The sequence below is a fragment of the Buceros rhinoceros genome, unplaced genomic scaffold (assembly GCF_000710305.1).
Source record: "Buceros rhinoceros silvestris isolate BGI_N320 unplaced genomic scaffold, ASM71030v1 scaffold1214, whole genome shotgun sequence".
Classification (NCBI taxonomy): domain Eukaryota; kingdom Metazoa; phylum Chordata; class Aves; order Bucerotiformes; family Bucerotidae; genus Buceros; species Buceros rhinoceros.
Genome location: NW_010408565.1, coordinates 34,558 through 46,249, shown reverse-complemented (window position 1 = coordinate 46,249; position 11,692 = coordinate 34,558). Strand labels below are relative to the sequence as shown.

The following is an 11,692-nucleotide window of genomic DNA, read 5'->3' as shown; positions in this document are numbered from 1 at the left end:
ATCATTTGAATGTCACCTTTTGTATATGATATCTATTTGGAAAAAAAATATTTACACTAACTTCTATGGCTGATTTGTTAGATTATTTTGAAAGAAACATTCCTAAGTTACACATTAGCCCTAAATTAGAGAGGTTTTTAATTAATATGATTAGTGATATTATTTTAGTACATTTTGTATAAGTCTTAATTTAAAGACTTGCAAACAAATTGCAAATACAGTCTGGTACATTGTTTTTTTGGGCTAGTAGATATATACACTCAGGAGTATAATCATTCAGTGTTAAATGCATAATTGTAGCTTTTTACTTCTGTGGAAAAAATGTACAGTGTATAGTAAACGGATCTACTAAAATCTCAAAGTATTCAGAAATCAAATGCCTATCTATAAACAGTATTGTCATTGTAAACTGAACAGGTTCAATATCATGTGCAAAGGGTTTTCGTGAGCTGTCGGTACCGCCATCCTTTGTAACAGCAGTACGTAGGTCAGTCTGTTTTCTTCACCGGTAATGAGCCATGTTACAGAAGATGTAGCTAATATAAGTTAGCTTTAAACAAAAGTCTTGTTGTCAAAAACACACATCTACAAACTACAACTCTTAGAACGAAAGTACTGTGCTACAGTCCTCAGAACTTAGTTATGTGATTTTTTTGTCAAGAGACGCTGCACCTCTTGGTTCCACTCTTCTGTGAAGTTCGCAGCTGAGTTGTCTTCATCATCTGTCCGAAAGCAGCTCTCCTCATCGTCAGTTCTCACGTAGCTTTCGTTGTCTGTCTGACTGCAGCTTGCCTGTTAACAAATGTTTAGGGAAGGTTTTTAGAGTGCTGCTTTAAGACGCCTCTGCCTGCTGCTTTATAGAGAGAAAAGAAGGAGGAGCTGGCTAATTCCTGTGGTTATCCCTGAAAAAGTTAAACGAGGGAAAAAGCCATTCTACCTGGTGAGCCACAGGTACTTGAGTCGTAAACAGACACTTATGGGGCATCTGGGAAGCTGGAAACTCTTCTTACCACGGGTGGTTGCCCGCTCTGCTGTGGGACCCAGGGGTAACGGGGTTTGCACTGACACAGATTTTCGGGTGTTCCCATCCTCCCTTCCATTTTCCCCTTCCAGGTTGCTCTATACATAGACTATTGGTAGCAAAACTGGATTATTCCCTTTGTGCACAGTGTTCTGCCACCTAGTTAAGAGCCGCTCACCATCAGGAGCCACCTCTGATGTGTAAATGTCTCACCCTTAATTTACAGGCTCAGGTCTATTTCCCTATGTCTAAAAAGAAATGCAGATACTTAAAAGGATGATTCTGGGTCCTATAGCTCATCTGCTGGTGCATGAATTCATCCCTGGCCTCTTCAATATCCTGAAGCACCAATAAGTATCTTAAATTCCTCTACTGAAGGTGTCAAAGTTTTAGGTGATAATGGAAAATGCTTGATAAGCGACTGCTGCTCTTTCTCAGAACCACGTCAGGATCTACAGTCAGGTAATACCGCAATCTTCTGCTTTTGGCATATTTATCATGCAGATACTGTTTAGGCAAAGTTAAAGAGTTCATCCTTTTTCTCTTGAACTTTTTCATACAGAAAACCAACGTGCATTGCGTGAGATCTGATAGTAACAGCACAAAAGACCGAACTCTACTGACAGGAATTCTTTTCTATTCATTTCAGGCATAAAGCTGGGCTACAAGATGAGAGACAAAATGCAAATTACTTCAGAAAAAGAGCGTTAAATTAAAGCTGATGAATGAAGAAAGGTCAGGTTGTTTAGCTTGATGCTTCTCTTTCCTGACACCATTTGATTGTATTAATTATTCAAGCCCAAATCCTTCAGTCCGGTTCCTTAATACCTAAGCACCCCAAATGGTATGACGATCTTAATTCAGTATCTCCCTGTGCCAGGCAGTTACAGAGGACCTAGCATCAACACCCTGTTGATAAATGGAAAGGAAACCTGCACTGCAAGTCCAACGAGAGGTTCATAAAAAAATTCTGAAGAACATTTTAAATGAGTATTTTTAAAAATCAGACGTGCATTTGTACTGCTTGAGCCTGCAAACTAACTTGGAAATTAAGGAACACTTTGCTCTTCACAATTCAGCCAAAAAAATGCAAATGAAAGGCATGGAAGAGGTCAGTTCTCAGCTGCCTGAGACTGATTTTCATTGAATGAATTTCAGGGTTATGTGTAAATACAGGCACAACTCCTACTTCTTGATGGTATCGTTATAAACCACGAGAGCAAAGCAAGAGTGGCTTGTGAAACACTGGATGTGCTAAGATGCACTAACAGCATGGCTAGGTGTTTGGGTTCGCTTTGAATTTTCTAGATAAACCACTTCTCTTTGGTGGAGAGCGGATTAGTCTACATTCTCTCAAGGCTTCTCTCTGTTCCACAGCCAGCGTTGGGGACAGAGATTTTCAGACAAGAAATAACGAGTACTAATGAACCCCAGAGTTCTAAATTCATCGCAGCATTTTGGAAACGCCCTAATCAACTCCAAGTGAATACTCACATCATTTGTCATGGTACAAAACTGGTTCTTGGCCTTTTTTGTAACTTGATCCACAGGTTCTTTTCTGTTACTTATAATTCAGTGATTTTCAAAAATCATCCCCATCGCTTGTGTAATTTTAGAATTAAATTCACAAAACTAAAGCTGCTTCTTCCCAGTTAACTCAGTCACAGTTCTTTTACAGCTTTTTTACGCCTACATGCTACGAAGAGGAGGACTTAACGAGAAAAATAAAGAGAAAAAACAAAATATAGCTGAATGAATGCAGCAGACATTTTTGAACATCACTGTGCTGTCAGCCTGCTGTTATTTTCAAATGAGATGGTCCACAAAAATAATGCTATTTTTGTGTATTTGTTCAGAAAAAAACCAAAGCGATGCTGAATCACTTGGTTGTGCTAGTAGAGCATGACTTATAGACGTTAGCAGTTCACCTAGGGCCTTTATCCTGCTTTTCCAGCACTGTATCATTAAAGAGGAAGAGGAGGCTGAAGAAACTGGGCTTGCTGGAGCTGGGGCAGAGGCGGCAAGGAAGGCGGCACACTGGGCAGACTGGACTGATCACACTGTTTCCCTTGGCCCAGGGGTTTTACCCCCCAGCATCTGGCCATATTCCTAATCTCTGCTGGTAAACGTGAAAAAAGTGTTTGGGGAATACGGGAAAAGATGAGAAAACCATTTAGTGTGACTACTCAGTAAGACTTCTGTCTGGGAGAAACAGCCAAGTTGAATAAATAATATATTTTTAATAATGCATACAGATCAAAAAGTTGAGGGGACTTGGGGCTTTTGTGTTTGAAAAAATTCCGCCTGTTTGGATACAAACCATTCAGACACTTTTGAAATGGAAAACGTCACCCGCAGCCACCCAAAGCGCCAGACCCCACTACAATTCATGTGATAAGATTCTAAGTGAGTGAAAGGGTTTGGAGTGTGGAAGGGAACTAAGTCCTTAATTGAAAATATTACTTGTTTTTGCCAAGATAGGGAAAACACAATCACAGTTAAAAAATGGAAAACAAAACCTCTAATAAAGACTCCTCCTTGTACTCCCTCTCGGTGGATGCTTCAGGTCTGATTTTTATCAGCTTTTACACCTCCGTTTCTGTTACAGTAATGATATAAATGAATTAGACATGACCAACTAAACCATTGCTCTGCCAGCACTAGGAAAGCATTGCTTTGGAAAATCGAGGAGACTGTAGGTCTTGTGGGAACGTGTCCCCTGCACAAGCTGACAGCCCTTCTCTGAAAATGACACCTTTTTAACCGCTTCCAGAGGTGGACGCTTCCTGCTCCCACTGGCCACCCCCGGCAAAAAAAGCAACCGCTGTCAGAGGGATAAAGGCAAAGTAACGTCAAAGTTGCACGTTCACCTAATTCAGGATCTGCCTAGAGTCTGCTGAAAACAAGCTCAAATTCACTTTGTAACTCTATTAAAAATAAAACAATTGGTATAAAAGTACATCTAATATAAAAAGGGAACTGAAAACACAATTAAATTATGATTTATATGTTACTGGAACCACTTGGCTCCCTTGGGAATTTCTTGTACTAGATGTTATTTCAAAATCAATCCTAGAAAACTTACATAGCAATATATCACTCATAGCATCACTCACAAAAAAGCCCTCATAAAAAGCCATAACAAACTGATTCTATTTTCCCCACCTTTTTAAAAATAAGCACAAATGTAACACTGTTGAGAGATAAGAAAGTCTGTTGGCTTTCTACCTCATGTGGCCATCTGGGCAAGAAAATACTGGCTGTGTTTGTATCATCGTTGATCGGATAATATTATCTTAGAAGCAGAAGTCTCGATGTGATCGCAAAGCTTCAAGCAAGAACTCAAAGTAAACAGCAAAAGAACTTTATGAACAATTTTGGATTTAATTTTTCAGGGCTATGAAATATTGGTACCAAATAAAACGCACAAGGTACTTTAACCTTCCATACTCAGAAAATGAGTGAATCTTGAGAATCACAGAATGCTTTGGGTTGGACGGGACCTTCAGAGGTCATCTAGTCCAAATACCTAGAAGACTAAGCCCTACTTATCATGTGCAGATGTATCTATCACAATGTACCATAACAAAGAGTTTGGTTTTGTGGAAACAGGTGAAGTGCCAAGTTCATGGATTTTTGTTGCTGATATCTACAAGGTCAGTCTTTAACAACTGGTGGGAACGTTTCAGTCTGTTGTACTGGCTGAAGGGCTCCCCTGGGAGCCAAAAAGCGTTTCACTATAGAATTAAGCAGAGCACGATGCTTTAAAAAAATACCCTTTTTGTCAGGGTTTCAGAAGCATCCAGGAGATGAGACAGCAGCTCACTCTCAGACCTCTGCTGATCGGGGACAGGATACGTTTATGTTCGAGAAAGCCGGGCTGGATGGCAGTGTGTGTTCCCCCACATCACTATGCTAACATGGCTTCCTAACAAAAAATGAAACGTCACATGGGATTGCCCGAGCTTTACGATCCCAGTGAAAGGGCATTTCTTCTACGTCGTATTGCAAATGGTTTGTCTGAATGCTACCACCGTTTAAAGTCATAGTTATTCATAATTGTCATTAAATTCAGTTATATATAACAATTCCGCTATATACATAGTTCATTGTTGAAAGGCCTATTTTCCTTTTCACATACCCTGATCTATAACTGACAACTGCACCAAAACAGAAGAAGAAAACTGATTTTTCTGACTGTCACTGTTTAGGAAACTCTATGCGGCTCATGCTTTTAGCAAGGCTACTGAGAAAATGAATGTAACCTGAGGGGCAGTGTTAGGAGCATTTTTATGAGCCGTTGTTTGGTGTTTACAGTGCTCTGGATATTGCTGTTTATTCGCTTTTCACATCCATTTATTCTGCTTTAGCTGCCAGAGACACCGAGACAGATGCTTCAGAAGTTCCTAACAGCTTTTAATCACTGAAGACAGGCAGCTGCCCTCACATGGTCCACACTGTAACATCCAAATTCTACTGCCATCAGAAGTTGCAAACCCCTTGAATCAGGGTCAAAACTGCCATATAAATAAGAAGGTCTAGCACAGGACTCAGCATAGAAAATCCAGCAGCGTGGATTCCTGCTAAAGCCGGCACAGGCTCGCTCACTGGTTTTGTGTATCTGAACGTGAACTGCTCAGACCTGAAGTCCCTGCTCCTGACTTGAAGTGCCCATTTGAGAGTTGACCTTTGGTTGCCTTTAGTTCTGGCTTTGAGGAAGAGATGCAGTTTGCAGACCAGAGTCAAACCCTTATTTTGATTTGTCCTCCCTTCCTGGCCCTGTTACCCCACCGTTCAGTGTCACAGTAGGATGGACAGCATCCTCTCGCTGCCATCTTCACAGCAGGGCACTCTGCTCTCCTAGGAAGTCAGAAATGCAGAGTCTGCAGCTTCAGATGAGGCAAGAAGGAAACGTGCGGTCTCCCATTTCCTGGGCAAATGTACAGAATAACAGGCTACTTCATAAAAATAGCCTTTGTCTGTGTTCCCGAAGGAAAACACAGTTGGCTGAACTTGGCATTAAACTCAGTGCTGCAACTGTGCGCTTGGCACGGGTAAGGAACGTGACCTGAATATGGGCCAGCAGCGAAATTACAGACCTTCTTGCCTTATCTCTGAATTGCCAGACTCCAGCTAGTAGCTGAGTACCCTGCACTTTGGATTGCGGCGTCTTGAACTTCCACACCACACCTGAGAACACCAGGTTGCCAGGCATCCTGACACAGGTTAAGAGAAGAAAGAAACAGCATCGTCACATACGCTCAGGCAGCACAAGGTGCATCGCAACTGAAATACACATTGTGAGGATTAATTCCGGACATTCTTCTAAATTATAATGATACTTACTTGAGAGGAGAGAGAGAAGGATATTGCACTCAACTTTGCAAACTGACCTGTAGATAACAAAGGATAGAAAACAAGAAGGTGACAAAATAAGCCAGTGAGCAGCCAGGTAGTGTATTATTCTGAAGAAAGCCATGCACAAGCCTAGAAACAAACGGAACAGCTATGGCCACAGAAAACACACCAAATGAAAAGTGTCTTACACAATACATCCAGCAAAAGACTGTAACAGGAACACAACTGGTAGCAGATGTGGGAGGATAAGCGCTGTTAGCATTTACACTTGTGTGCTCAATGTGGTTTTCTTCTGGTTACTTGTTACTTACAACAGGCTTAAAAAAAAAGAGAGAGAGAGAAAGGAGCCTCCTGTGAGGTTCCTATCCCAGATTTACTTGTGTATCGCGGGTTTTCTGCTCATACTTTAACACTAATTTAGAGTTTAGCTTGAAAATCTTGCTTGGAGACAAGGTAACAGGAAGCAACAAGAGTGTGTTTTGACCAACCACCTCCCACGCTACACTCCAGCTATGTGTTTTTCTAAATGTGCTGCTTTTACACAAAGTCAGACATCTAATAACATAAAAATGGTTACCAGACCGGTACTGAGGTTACCATTGTGTAGGAGTTCCTCCTCGCAGGTTTTTTCAGCTGACACCTGCCTTACGAGAGCTACAGCCAACGGTTTTTTTTGGCTACGCAGATGAATGCAGTGTACCCGTGAGTACTAACAGTACTAGCCGGGAATAAATCCCAATAATCTGATGCAAAATGAGAATGCTTGACCTGGCCACTGTTCAATGGGATAACCGAAACAGAAAGTTCCTGATTCTCCTTTGTTTTTGCAAGAAGAAACTTGCGTCTTTATCTTTAGAGACTACTCAGCGATACTAGTAAAGAAAGGAATAGAGCAGCAAAATACCACAAATTAACTGCGAAGTGTAGAGAACGAGGCAAAGCCAAAGCACAGGTCTCGGGATCAATACATGACATTATCCAACCAACTCCTAAACATCCCAGTGGTTCCTGCTACCTTAACGCCCTTTCTTGCTTCCTCTGAGCCCGTTCCCTAATCAAAAGGGCATCAGCCATACTGGGAAGGACTTCTCACACGTTGCATGCTTTGGGTCTGTGGTTATCGACTAAAACCAGTTTCTACTTACAAGTCACTACTGTCAAATAGCTGCCTGCTAGATGCTGACAATCTCACAGACAGTACAGTACACCATGAAATTCCTTTTGGAAAAATGCTACTCAACAGAACTTCCCAAGAACGAAGACTTCCTATTCCTTCCGTGAATACATTTGGAAAGAAAAAAAGTCTTTCCTTTTCTGGTTTTTTCCTTTTATTTTTTTCCCCCCAGTGGAAACAGATTGTGTAAAACAATGGGGAACAAAGTTCACCTGGGTGTTGTCTTGGCTGACCTAACTTCAAAAGTTTTATTCTGACATTGATAGGGAGAAGATTTCCTCCCCATCTTCTGGGAATGTTGTTGGAAGAGAGTAGAAAAGCCCTGTTTAGACTGAAGCGAGAGTAACACCCAGTTCTAGTGAGCGTCATGTGTAATTCTGCTGCACAATGAACACCTTTATTTTGCAGTGCACATGCTCACTCAATTTGGGGCACGTACAAAATCCAGCTGTAACCTGTGAAACTCACATAACACTGTTGCCATATCTTGCACCTCCATACTGTAATCAAAGTACAGTCAAACTGGTCTTTCTGGAGAAAATGGAATTTTTACCAGCAATAAACCCATTTATTATCGGATGCCTGACAGCTGTCACCATTGAAATGCTCCTCTAAAACTGACAGTTACTTTTCATTACATCACCAGTAGCTGCTGTTCAAAGTTTAAAGGCTGTAATTTTTGCTGTTTCCTATCTTGGATAAAAAATGGTGACAAAACCCCCCACGTCACCCACTGTTGCCTTAATAGAAAGTCTATAAAATTTCTACTGTCATGTCCTTAAAGACCACTGCAGTGCAATGACCTTTTGGCAGGCTACCACGGGCATGTAGCAGACCTAAGTAAACAACAACAACAACAAAGATGCTCACATCAACCTCAAAACTACCTGTGATTTTGAGATGAGCCAGTGAATTTTTACATGACTAACTTATCCTAGCAGCCTCACAGAAAAGAAGACCAAAAGAGCAGCCATTCTCCTCCAGACCACGAGCCTGTCAGGTTCTAGCTGCCAGAGTGGCAGTGGACACAGAGAAACACTACCAGAAGAAAAAGCCTAGATTTTTTACCTCCCAGCAAGCAGCAGTTTAAAGAATTCCTGCCCAGAAGGTGCTTTTGAATCTCACTTCCATACACATGACCTCTCAGTACCTGCTTAATCCTTCTTTTCAGGCTGTTTATACTTCTGGTCTCCGTTATATTCTGTAGTGGCAAGTTCCAAATTTTAATTGCTCACCATGTAGGAAAATAGTTATTTTTGCTCTGCTCCCATTTAACTGAACTGGGAGTGCCCTCCTACTGACATTACTAACAACATCATAGCAAATGAAGTTTATATTGGGAAGATCCAAGTCAGCAAGCTTCCTCAGGGGTGTTTAATGACAAATCCCTGGGCTTCTCTATACCAGAGGCTTGTTGGATGCTTAGTCCTCTGGGATACAATTCACTTCAGACTCCTTCCTCTCCTTCCAGTTTCTGACAATAACACACAGACCGCACTGGAGCTTCAGATCACACCGGAGAAACCATTATCAATGGGTTTTGCTACAGGAGGGAAAAAAAGATCTAAATACGCAAGAACTCAGTTTGACCCCACTAACCAGCCTCTACGGTACGGAGGAATGAGGTCTAAGTGACTTAGGTAGGCACTGGCAGAGAACAAGCTCAGAGGCACCTCTGTCCCCCTGATGCCCCGGTAAGCGTAAGGACCACTGCTGTGTGCCTCAGGCAGCGAGGTCTCCCAGGACACGCACAAGGGACAGGTGCATGCGTGTCTGTGGAAAAGCGCAACAGCACTTTTTGCAACGTGGCTGCTCTAGCAACTGAGAAGAGATCACGCCCCAGGACAGGTTAAGAAGGGCACTGAGCAGCTCTGGTGCGTTACTGTTTCTCACTTCTGGAGATACAGGGGCAGCTGGTGTCCTGCTCCCACCTGGTATGCCTCATCCTGCAGCTTCTGCTTCAGGTACTCCTCCATCTTCAGTTCGTTCTCCAGCTGGCGGACAGAGTCATTCTCATAGTTTTCATCATCCGCTCTGACATAGGGGTCTCCATCTTCTGTAACCCTAAACACAATTATTAATAAATAGCCTCCTGAGATGAATGACATTCACAGTCAATAAAACTTCCTTTTATTGTAAGCTATGAGGCCAGCAGGATACTCTTACTCCAACCGCACGCCCCACTGGTTAGTATTTTCCCGTCATGGGGAAATACTTCCGATACTTGCCCTCTCCAGCAGTCTTGTACTGATGAAGTAGTCTGAAGGCATTGTGGGGGTACAGCCCTTTGGAAATGAGTAACAGGAGTTCTCGATAACTCGACACAAAGAGGTTGAACGAAAAATAACTGGAAAAATGCCTGTTTCCTTTGATAGGAAGATTCAGGCTCTAAAACTAAATTGGTTTGTCGATCATTTGAGTTGGTCAATAAAAAGCATTCTGCCTTTTCCAGTTAAAACCCCCGCTTTTTCCCTGCGGGCTCCAGCAGGCCCCTCAGCCTGGATAAGCAGGGCCCAGGGCTGCAGGGCAGAGGGAGCACAGCTGCCCCACAGACTCCATGCTGCCCCTGTGTGCCAGCCTGGATCTGAGACAGCTCACACCTGAGCGCATCCTAAGTTCTGGCCTTTACCGAGCTCCCTACTACCTAACCACTGAGCTGTCCTCGCCTGGGTGTAGGCATTTTTTTGGTACTCAGATAGGCGAAAGGAAGAGAAAATATTGCACGTTGCGTATTGTTTTCAAGGGGAAGAGAATGAGACTAAGGCGGTGAATCAAGCAGGTACCCACATGTCACTGCGCATGGAGCCGGTGGCAGCAGCGCTGTGGATGTACCCCGGCTTCCGGGCATGGATCTGCGCGAGGAAAGCCTTCTCAGACGTTGGGGATGGGACAAGGTCATCAAAGTGAGTCCGTCCAAATTCAGAATCCACATTGCTTTCGGTCTCGCTGCCCACTTCTGTGAAGCAAAAGGTGACATGTGGTTTCATTTAACTTCCGCGAGAGTACATATACTCGCCTATTTCTCTAAGCCTTTCTAACTTAGAACGCCACCTCCTCTTAGTGAAGAACAGCAGAGTATCTTATGTTATCTGCAGAACTAATAGTTTTCTTCTCGTGGTGGGACAGAATAGTGAAGCTTTTGCTTATCTTGGTCATTAGGCAGGATATTTTTATGAGAATCCTTCAGACTGCATTTTACAGGAGGTCCTATATGTTCTACACTGAATTAAATTTCTAAAGAGCAAACTGCTGCTCCGTGTGGACCCACAAACAAACTTCTCAAGGGTTTCACTGTGTCCAGCTGCACCTCTACCTCCATGGTGTTCAGAATGCTGTAATGCTGAAGCTGTTATTGAGGGACTTTTTTTTTCTAAAAGCATAAAGAACTTTGAATACACACGATATTGCTTTTTTGTTGGTTTGTATTTTCCCACCCCCCATTTTTTTCAAAAGTACGTGAAATGTCAATGTGGTGACTGTCCATCCTCCTTACCCTCACTCACCAGAATTTAGTTCTTTCACCAAAGAAGACATGGTGTTGGTGATTGAATCTGCTGCCACCAGCAAATCATTTCTTAAGTTTCGTCTTGCACCTGAAGCAAGAGATAAACAAAGCACAGTGTAACTATTCCTCTCCAGACATACGTTCTCCTGTCGAAGCAGTTTTAACCCTGTTGAAAGCTGCCATTGTGATAACTCCGGGTATCAGGGTGCTTATGAGGGACACGTGCGGAAGAGCTCTCTGCAGAATGGCCTCATTTACTGACGCTGTATGCAAGAGCAGAAACCTACTCTCATGCTTCATTTAATCACAATGCCAGATCTGTGGAGATTATTCACCGCCATAAAGCTTGCATTTGTGTGGTGACACCAGCAGACCAGGCCTGGGAGATTAAATCCAGCGTGAACTCATTTATAATGTCTGTGGGGGAGGAGGGAAGAAATGAAGTGTTTTCTCGAAGTTCCCACAGCTCTGTTTAATGACACCATTATTGCCAGGTATTTGCCAGATAATTATGGCAGATGTTGAAGAAACATACTTGACCTCATCAAGACTGATACGGATTTTCCTTCTTCACTCCCTCTCAGCCTCTCCTGCAGCTCAAGGACTTTCTTGTATATTCCATAATTTACTGTCT

At 42.6% G+C, this 11,692-nt stretch overlaps 1 protein-coding gene across 1 annotated transcript in view; it reads right to left on the bottom strand.

The window, feature by feature from the left end:
- Positions 1 to 417: 417 nt before the first annotated feature.
- Positions 418 to 11,692, bottom strand: part of LOC104492342 (dystrobrevin alpha-like) — a gene marked incomplete at its 5' end in the record, with an annotated part of 41,440 nt that continues 30,165 nt past the window's right edge. The window contains 5 exons of the mRNA XM_010134888.1: positions 418 to 792; positions 6,368 to 6,414; positions 9,485 to 9,617; positions 10,341 to 10,509; positions 11,057 to 11,146. Coding sequence (XP_010133190.1) covers positions 6,397 to 6,414; positions 9,485 to 9,617; positions 10,341 to 10,509; positions 11,057 to 11,146 — 410 coding nt within the window. The remainder of the gene's footprint in view (positions 793 to 6,367; positions 6,415 to 9,484; positions 9,618 to 10,340; positions 10,510 to 11,056; positions 11,147 to 11,692) is intronic.